At 38.4% G+C, this 11105-nt stretch overlaps 1 protein-coding gene across 1 annotated transcript in view; it reads right to left on the minus strand.

Annotated features, from left to right (window-relative positions):
- The window catches only part of Smp_145000 (hypothetical protein), a gene marked incomplete at both ends in the record, with an annotated part of 22210 nt that overhangs the window by 4878 nt on the left and 6227 nt on the right, over positions 1 to 11105 (minus strand). Inside the window, one exon of the mRNA XM_018797219.1 lies at positions 9306 to 9619. Within this exon, the coding sequence (XP_018652283.1) occupies positions 9306 to 9619 (314 nt within the window). The remainder of the gene's footprint in view (positions 1 to 9305; positions 9620 to 11105) is intronic.

Genomic DNA, 11105 nt, shown 5'->3' on the forward strand with positions numbered 1-11105 from the left:
ACCGACGTTCCTACGGAAGTCGATTCTAGGGGGAAGCTAATGTAACAGCTCAGGTTGGTTGGTTAAGAGTTGACCCCAAACAACCAAGCATATGCTAAAACAGTATTGTTCAAGTATTCATTCACTTCCTTACCTTTTGTAAGCGTTATATTCCCTACTATCTTATATGGACAGGATCTGAACTATCTTCATTCAAAATATGTTCACTTCTGTGACATCCCTGTATATGGAATTTTGAAATGATAAATTTTTTCAAAGTGTAATAATGATTTGTATTAGATTGTATATTTTTACTAAACATTAGAGTGTAAGAACTCTCGTCTAAATTAGAGCGAATAGTTTCACAGTATTTGAGCGCCGAGTTGATGTAAGACATTAAATAGGAATAATATATTTATAAAATCTCAGCGAATGAATTTGTAGTAAATCCAACGTTTCGCCTGGCAATCTGGTCCAAGCTTTTTCAAGGAATTATATCATTATAACATTAGAATGGTTACATGTCTAAACTTCTTTAGACTTAGTTACGATTTTGACGTGAGGTAGGATAGAAATATTCGTTTTCCTTTTTTTCTTAAATTAAGGATTTATAACTTTCTCTTAGTATCCAGTATACCTTTTAGCTTTCTACAATTGCTTAGTGTATACCAGTTAAGTGATTTAAAGATCATATAAAGATCATCATAAAGAACCTATTCAGCTAGGCTTTGTATTGTCTTCTCAAGCCGGCCTATCATCCATGGATGTGCCACGGATAAATTACTTCTTTGGGCCACATCGATGTGCATCTATAAATCTACATGCTTTTGTGAGGCAGGTTAGAATGGCTTCACTGTGCGATCACTTTCCAAGCGCATCTCAGAACGATATCCGGAGTAGTTTTCGAGAAGATAATGCAAAACAGTCACCAGTTCAATACAGGAGGACCTAATCAACTCTAGACACGTCTCTCCAAAAGAGTCTCCCTTCAATATAATCTACATAATCGAAGAAAATGGATCTAATGGAGGGTGAATTAAAGATTTATGCACTACGTAGGCGTGGACGATCCACTAGTTCAAGCCCAAACTGTAAGCGTAAAAACGATACGTCCAACTTCTCATCCTTCCTTGCCCCCAATTCCCTTCTATAGTATGTTTTAGTCTTGTTTTGTATTTTATTATTAATGTTTTGAAATTCTAAACAGTAATCAGTTATTATAATCCTTTCACAACTCTTCATGATTATTTCTCATTTTTCTTCATATCTGTCAAGCGGGCAATAATCTTTCATAATTCTGACTCGTTAATTATTTTCATTCTCCTATTCTTCTCTAGTCCCCTAATTATTGCGCAACCTCATTTGAGATTTGAAATCTCGAATCACTTTATGATGCCATCTCTTTTATCCGTAAATACGAATGTAAAGCTTAAGTAAATGATTTCATCCAGGAGAAAATTTTCTTCGCTAAGTTCTCATTAATTTTATTCAATGGCATAACGGATTATTTTAATTGCGGTTAAATCATATGATGAATCCTTATTCAATTGGTAATTTTTTCGACCAGATTTCCAATTTTCATCAAAATTATTTTGATAGCTGTTAACAGTAATATTTTTCTAATTTTGCAGGTTTCTATTTAGTGCAATCAATGATAAATTAACCTAATGAACAACGTTTCATATTGTGTATTTTTCGATGATGGTCATTAACTATTCAATCACTTTTTATGTCAAGATGAAATTTTATATAGTTGAAATCATGAGTTAATTGAAGCTAGACTACCATGGAAAACCTGGAAGCATTGGACGGCCGTCTTGTCCTATTGTGGCACTCCTCAGTAGTGAGCATCCACGATCCCGCCTCACGAGATCGCTTAACTATTAGACCACTGAGCCGGCATCCAACAATGTTAATGTCTAACTTCAACTAATTCACGAAATTGAGTAACCATTCACCAATGTCTTCAGCGAGTTGATAATGATGATGAAGATGAAATTTGTCTCGTCGTAACAATATATACAAGTTCAGATTTCTTGTAGACATAAGTATAATAGTAATAAATTGAAGAAATATTCCACTCATTACCAACAAACAAAATATAAAATAAAAATAAATCGAAAGCAGGATTAATTGAGTTGATTTATCATTTGACTAGATGTTTCATCAAAACGATAATCGACATCTTAATTATATTTTGCTATAGAAACCTACAATCATGTACACAGTTTAAACATGGAATCATTAAACTTTATTGATGGTTAGCAACTCCAAAATAAGGATTTTTGTATATTTTATTTACTTATTATTTATTACTAACAAATAGTAGTATCGTTTTCAATAATTACTTCATCGTATGATGATTGTAGCTTATTGATTAGAACTTATGATCACCTTAATTAAGGTAAATAATTCTTTCTTAAAGCAATGAGTCCCTTTGATAAATTTCGACAGTGTACTAAGAAGGCAACGTTTATCTGAACAATGTGATGATATTATTAGAGCGATACATTTCGAACAATCTGATCACACATATACTTATTAAGAACATTTTTATATAAAAATAAAAGGTCAACTAGACTGGAAATAGGGGTAAGAATAGATAAGGATAATAACAATGATAAAAATAATAAACTAGGGTAGGTTCAAGGTGAGAATAAATTGTTTTCACGTTATTATTATTATTATCACATTGTTCTGATAATCGTCGCCTTCTTATGACACTATCGAAATTCTTTCTTACCCTTTATGTATAACCTTATATCAACATCACCAATAGTATCATTTTGTTTTGTTAGTAATTTGTAATATTTAAGATGTAATCGAAATGAAGCTGACCATTTTCAATTTAATAATATGGATTAATTCAACTTTAATACTTTGTCGATTGTAACATAATAATTTTGGAATTATCACTGTAGAGTCTAGATGAAGAATTTGGTGAAAACGATTGTTCGCTCTAATACTCTTTATTATTGTCTTTTTTAGCATAAACGGCTTGAAGATCGTTCAGTTTTTCATTAAACTGACATTCGAAATTAAGTCAGTCAATTAGTCGGTTATCATTAAGAACAAGAACACAGTACAAATATGTATCTGACCACGTTGCTTTATCTCACATCAGTTTTTTTTTGCCATAAAGTTCAATATTGATAAACTGATGAAAGTTAATGAAATTTGACAAATTTCTAAGAACTATATTTTGATTTTGTAGTTTATATCATGGGCTGATATTGGCTAGACAACTGTTCGAAATCAAAGAGCACTGAACAGTTGTTTCGTCCTAGTATGCGACTTCGGACCAGTGAGTATTCACGACCATATCAGGGATCAAACCCAAAACCTTCAGATCTCACTGTGAGCACTTAACCCTCAGAACACTGAATAAGCATCTAATGTTTAACATCTCTATTTTCAACCAAAACCAACATATTGCTATCTTCTAATATCGTTGGTAGGTAGCTGCTTCACAACTAAAGTTGTTGAACTCTGTGGGTCACGACTTTTAGCTATAAAATTCACCAATCTCCACAGACCACTTATACTCATTGTTTACTTGTTCGATAATTATATTGAAATGCAGTTTTTCATTTTACCGATGAGAAAAATTCAGTACATAATTAGTTTAATTCAATGTTTCAATAAGCGAAATATTATTATCCAAATAAACATTATGTTGTACTCTTTGGGGTTTTAAACTTACAGTTTGAGTCGGGAATAAATTGAATCTTGATAAGCCAGATCCACAACATGGATAGATAAAATCAGGTTTATTATGCCTGAAAAAAAAAGAATTATATATGTATTTTAGATTCTCGTCAGTAAACTTTAGCAAATATTTATATTTTGATTAAAGTCGTATCAAGCTAAACCTTTTACGAAAATAATTCATTAGCTAGCTGATTCGTGGATATTAGTCCACTTAGAAGATACGTTTGCATCACAAATTGACTTCAGTTGAGAAATCATTTATAACTAGAATGCACTAGGCAGTTTTTTTTTTGTTCTAATATACAGCTCATAATTTGTACAAACATACAACTATACATGAAATTGAAGGGTAAGAACCTCATAGCCCCCAAATGCCCTGGTACGGCCGAGAGTGGGGAGAGTCCACTCTCACATGGCCAGCGAATATATAGCCTCTGCCAGGGAAGTCCTACTCACTGCCTTCTCGTGGCATTACTGTTGTTTACGAAAGTGAGAGGACGAAAAGAGAATGTCCGGCGCTTTAACCGGGTTGGTGGACACGGAGGGTCCACCTAGGGGAGTTGGAAAACCCTGATTCCAAACCAATAGTGCACATGGGCTCCAGTATCCTGAGGGAACAAATGGCGTATGAATCAATCGTTCGTCACCGGCTACCATGGGACTGCATCTCCTCACGATGCTCCACTGCCTTGTGGATCAGACCTTTAGGTCAAATGCTCGGGGTGTGGCCCCCTAAGAAAACCATCTGCTTCGGTTTGGGCACCTGGGCAGTATCACAGCCCACACACAAATAAATGAAATGATGAATTCTATTGACGATACTATTCTCGCTCATAATAGAAGCAAGACAATTTACACCATTATTATTACTATTACCATTATTATTATTATTATTATTTACTACGTCTCTTTTTCACCCCCTTTTATCCCCGATCTGTGTAACCTTACTTTTCAACTTATGCAGCAGCTCGCTCTTGGTGGAAAATCTGTCTTATCTAAACGATCTCCAGTCACTGTCTGGTTGAAAGTGAACGCTTCCACCGATTATGAATACTGAAGCAGTCTTTCTGAAACCACGTACGCCGTTCAAGCTGGCTTCCTTCAACGTTCGCATACTAATGCAGATCAGACAACAGATAGGGCAGGCTATGTCTTTGGAAGGTCTTAATGTTGACGTTTGTTGTCTATCCGAGACCCGTATTCAAGACTCTAGTGAAGTACTACAAATCCGCTCTCCATCTGTCGCCTCGAAAAGCTTGTTCCACGTGCGCTTATCCGGGGACCCTGTGGCATCTTCGTCTGGTCTTGCTGGCGTTGGTGTCGCACTAAGCGCTAGGGCTGAGGCAGCACTAATCGATTGGATCCCCATTAACAGTCGGTTATGTGCTGTTAGATTAGAAAGTTCCATCAAAGTGAGAAGAAATCGGCGTGAGAATCGGTGTCTTTTCATCATCTCCGCCTATGCCCCGACAGATTGCAGCCCGGATGCAATCAAGGATGAGTTTTACCATCAGTTAACAGTTCTTCTCCAGAAAGCGCGTTCGACAGATATTGTAGTACTAGCCGGAGACTTGAATGCTCAGGTCGGGCGTATAGGCACAGAAGAGAGTCGTCTAGGTGGCCGATGGGGACTTGTTGGTCGCAGGACAGATAACGGGGACCGTCTGCTGCAACTATGCACAGACCACAACCTGTTTCTGGCCAGCACTAACTTCCGGCACAGTCATCGCCGGTGTGCCACCTGGCGTCCTCCGTCTGCATCCCAAGCCTGGACTCAGATTGATCACATCGCGATCAGCTACCGCTGGCGTGGTTGTGTACAAGACTGCCGCTCCTTTTGGAGTACCTATCTGGAGTCTGATCATGCCCTGGTCTGCGCCAATCTCACCTTACTTTTCAGTGGCCGAAGGATTGACCACCACCAACGGATCGATGTTAGTAAACTGGCTGTAACTTCTGTTGCAAGTAAGTATCGAGCGGAGCTAGCTTCTAGGCTAGCTACCATCCCACCGAAAAGTATAGATGAGCATTGGTTGCATCTTCACGACGCCATGAAAATGGCGAGTAAAGCCGCTTGCGGCTTCGCGAAACGTCCCGCTTACAAGCACTGGGTTTCTTCTGGCTCCTTACAACTGATGGAAGCCCGTCGGTCTACTCCGGGTGACCGTGAGTATGACCACAAACGAAGGCTGTTACGCAATGAAATTGGGCAAAGCTTGCGTAAGGACCGAGAAGCCTGGTGGTCGGAGCGTGCTAATGAGATGGAAGCAGCAGCTGCATCTGGTAACTGCCGGAAGCTCTTCCAACTCATCCGAGCCACTGGCAGCAAGAAGTCTGGTGTGAGTGAAACAATCTACGAGGATGACGGGATGCCAATCACTAACATCTGTCGACGTCTTGGACGATGGGCGGAATTTTTCGAAGGGCAGTTCAACTGGCCTGCTGCTCCGGCAACATCAACCAGCCTGTCCTGCCCCCCATGGCCGGTGAAGACTGATCCACCAAACGAGGCGGAAGTCCGCAAGGAACTCCAACTCTTGAAACGTTACAAATCACCGGGCCCAGATGACTTACCTCCGGCTCTTTTTAAAGATGGTGGTGACTTTCTGGCTAAGGAACTGACTGCGTTGTTTGCAAAGGTTTGGGAGCTAGAAAGTGTTCCAACACAATGTAATGAGTTGATAGTCGTCCCTATCTTTAAAAAGGGTTCACGTTGTTCCTGCAATAACTATCGGGGGATAAGTCTACTTCCGATTGCGTCCAAACTATTGGCTTCTGTCATTCTTCGTAGGTTGTTTAAAACCCGAGAACGATTGACTCGCGAGGAGCAGGCTGGTTTTCGTTCTGGTCGAGGATGCATTGATCACATCTTCACCCTCCGCCAAATGTTAGAACACTGTCATACTTATCGCAGGCCAACAATCGTAGTGTTTCTTGATATCAGGGCGGCCTTCGATTCGTTGGACAGGACTGTTCTCTGGGATTGTCTATTGAAGAAGGGTGTGCCTGAGAAGTTCATTAACACCTTAAAGGCCCTGTATACTAACACCTCAGGCAGAGTGAGGGCATACAACCACCTTTCTCCCTTGTTCCATTCGAGCAGCGGGGTTAGGCAGGGTTGCCCAATCTCACCATTCCTCTTCAACTTTGCCATCGACGACATCCTGGAAACAGCTCTGATGGATGTAAGTAATGGCGGTGTGGATATGTTGCCTGGAGAACGACTTCTCGACCTTGAGTATGCGGATGATATTGTCTTACTGTGCGATAATGCCCAAGGCATGCAATCCGCACTTAATCAGTTGGCAATCAGTGTCCGCAGGTACGGTTTGTGCTTTGCACCCTCCAAGTGCAAAGTACTCCTACAAAACTGGCAGGATTCTAATCCTGTACTCACCCTAGATGGTGAGCAGATTGAAGTAGTTGAGAAGTTCGTGTATCTAGGTAGCTACATAAGTGCTGGTGGGGGCGTGAGTGATGAGATTGATGCACGTATAATGAAAGCCAGAGCGGCTTATGCCAATCTGGGCCATCTTTGGCGCCTTCATGATGTTAGTCTGGCTGTAAAAGGTCGGATCTACAACGCGTCGGTGAGAGCAGTTTTTCTCTATGCTTGTGAAACCTGGCCTCTCCGAGTTGAGGATGTTAAACGTCTCTCTGTGTTCGATCATCGTTGTCTCCGAAGGATTGCTGACATTCAGTGGCAACACCATGTTAGTAATGCAGAGGTTCGGCATCGTGTGTTCGGGCGCAGAGATGATAATTCAATTGGTGTCACCATCTTGAAACACCGACTTCGGTGGCTTGGACATGTTTTACGAATGTCGTCCCAGAGACTTCCACGCCGTGCATTATTTGCCGACTCTGGGACTGGTTGGAAAAAGCGGAGAGGAGGTCAGTGTATGACATGGTGTCGTGGCATGAAAGAGAGCTGCAAAGGGCTAGCTTCTGTTGGTCCTTCACGACTCCCTGGCTGGGGTCCGAGAGATGGTGCAACACAGTGGCTAGAGACGTTATCAGATATGGCTCAGAATAGAAGCCAATGGCGGTCCTGCTGTAACCTTCTTCTACTTTCTTCATAAAGAGTGGCTATAACTATCCTAACTGAGAGAGCTCTTCTGGTTGTACATTCAGTTCCCCCCATCATTACTCTTCTCCTTTTCTTTTTTTTTCTCCTTTTATATATACGCATCTTCTTCCTTCTCCCATTCTCATTATTTTGTGTGGCGCATATGTATCCGGTGCCCTTTGTACCAATATATATGTGATTAAATAAATAATAAATAAGCCGGCAGTAAGCAGGATACTGTTGTATCAATGAGTAAGAATCAAGCTGTTAATTGATATGATGGGATTAAAAAGTAAAAATCACACTCTTTTACTCATTTTAGTTTTTGTTCAACATTACTTCCCTATGTATAATTCGTTGTGATCATTGCTTAGTGTAGTATTTGTGTTTGATTACCAGTGTGATATTTCATTCGGTATAACATTAATTTATTTGAGTGTCATGTTTATTCAAGATACGATATTCTTATATTAAATTATCATGAACTATGCACAGCATGAAACTCAGCATCTGATCTGTTATAAATCTGGGTATATTTCGTATATATGATTTCATCCTAATTATTAATCAAAATGAGTGTATAATCAATATACGATGAACGTAATTTTGACTAGGGTAGCTGTGTTTTAAGGTTAGTAAACCTTCATTTGTACCGGTTTTGGTGTTCTCACATCACATCGTAGGAACTGCAGTAGTTTCTCGTTTTACAAGCATAAGTAATAAGCGATTTCGATACAACAATGAGCGACGACCAGACATAAAATCAACATTTTCAGGTGATAAGTCTGTCAACTGAACTCTTATACGCTGACTTTGTAATCACCTCCTTGTCTTTAAAGATGTTTCACTCTTGAACCCAGAATATGAAAACAGAAGATACGAAATATAGAAGAGAATTTTTTGAAAAGGTTAGATTATGTACAACTATGATCAGTTGTTTTCAAGATGTATCTTACAAGATCCAAATAGTGACAATTAGTCAAATTATTTTTAACATTATCCGGAGTACAACAATATTTCAGACTGCATTAACTTGGAATCCCGAAGGAAAACGAGGAAGAGGAAGGCCAAAGAGCACACTGCACCGAGAATTGGAAGCATCAAAAGACATCAAAATAATGAATAACAACTAGAAGGAACTGTGAATGATTTTCCAGGAAAGCGCTAGATAGAGAATGCTGGTGAGGGGATTACGCTCTTCCACGAAGGTTGACAGGCGTTAGTAAGTAGGTTTAAGTGAACCAAAACATAGTGTGCATTACTATATCGCAAAGTTAACTGATATTCTAAAGATATCATGATGTCTTTGGAGGGTTAAGCAAAATGAGCACTATTTTACCCGAATTATATTGATGACTGATAAAATTGAACAGCATCAGTAGTGCTTTTTAGAAGTAGGAACAATTGATGTACTCTTACAGTCAACTCAGTAATCAAAAACCAGATTTCTGTAGTAGATATTTCAGTTCATTCGCAAAGTGTTTTAAAGTCAACACTCACTTTATGACTTAAATTGTATTTTATTATTTGTACAAATATTACTCACCTTGATAAGCCAGTATTAGAAATATTTGATTGTGAATGTTTCTTTGATAATAATTCATGAGGTTTAGCATTTATACAATGAAATTTTATATTTTCTGGTTTTTTAAATGTAGACGTAAATCGATTAATACTGGAAATATCATCATATTCATCACCAAGTTGACAGTTATCTAGACCAGTTGATAGTTCGTTTTTCACTGAGACAGTATTATTAACTAATTGACTTGATTGAACAGGTATGGGAGTCATTGTGTGATAGAGACAACCATCTCCTAATTCAATTATAGGAAATTGTTGACCACAACGTTTGCATAACTAGACATTTAAAATAAATACAAATTTATCAACAATAACATGAATCAAGGAAGCATGAATGTATACAAGGTTTTGAGTTAAGCGAAGTGTTAAAAGGACAATATGAATTGGAAAAACTAATTTTTTTTTTACAAAGAATGAATATATACGGAATAATGAGGATAATCACAATATATAGATATATCATTACAATTCGGCAGAATTTACTAGAATATGTGAAGGTATTTAACTAAATATAAACTGATGTAAATAAACACAAAGAAATAGATGTAAAGTAAAGTATTATTCAATTATTTGAAGTAAAACAAAAGTTCAACTCCGCCTGTAACTCTTTTAGGGTTAATAACGGTCCAAAAGCCACAAAAAGGAGGGCCGGCAACCCTATCCCATAGAAAACAACCTTGCTAAAAAGCGCTCACCAGAATAAACCATTTAAACTCTGTCCTACAAGTTGGAGGATCTTTATTCAGAAGAATTATTACGCCTAATGATGAAAACCGAGTTTCCCCGAAAGTGACGAGACCAACACCCCTTCCAACAACCACAGCAACAATTTTTATAGGTACGTGGAACGTCCGGACAATGTGGGGGACCGGGAGATACAAATTGGCGGTTCTCGGAATCAGCAAAACCAATTGGACCCGAGCTGGACAACTAATGTTAGGTATAGGAGAGATACTGCTGTACTCGGATCATGAAGAGTAGAATGCTCCACACACGCGGAAAGTTGCTCTGATGCTGTCCAAAGAAGCACGTAAAGCACTCATAGGATAGGAATCTTATGGATCCAGGATCATCAGAGCATCCTTTAAAGCAAAGAGAGAGGGAATCACAATGAATATTATCTACTTTCTAAGCAAAAAGACAAATTCAGAAATGATTTAATCCCATTGTCCTCACCTGATTAGGCGGTTCAAAACTAAGTATCTGAGAATTAAGGGACACCATTATTTATCTTCGATATGCTTCTTACTTATTGATCCTATTTATAGGATGCAACTGGTTATTTCATCCCTGTCTCACTTGTTCGCAAAACAAGTGTTCTAGGACAATACTGGAACTGATGATACCAACATTTCATGCAGCTGACGAGTGAGACCTACGGATTTATGTACTACAGTTTAGTTAATTGTTTGGATAGGTCCTTTTCTATCGTTAGACCAATTAGTAAAACTCACCCAACCAATTCTTACTATATTCTAAGTTATTTTCACCTGTATGCATACCACAAGCAAGGTGTCTACTCATAACACGTTTGAGATATGACATATAAGGAGTAATTAACATTCGCACTGTTCATTTATATTTTTCGGTTATCATTGTATTGATCAGCTCGATCATTTGTTTTAAATGTAGTTCCAGTTAGAGAATTCATTTCATTGAGATTACGACTGATAACATGAGACGATTCAACCAACTAAGTGGTCGTTTCACACCCATTAGCTTCTACATATATCTCTCGAGTTCCAGTTAATAGTCATAACTC

Source organism: Schistosoma mansoni, chromosome 4 (genome assembly GCF_000237925.1).
Source record: "Schistosoma mansoni strain Puerto Rico chromosome 4, complete genome".
Lineage (NCBI taxonomy): Eukaryota > Metazoa > Platyhelminthes > Trematoda > Strigeidida > Schistosomatidae > Schistosoma > Schistosoma mansoni.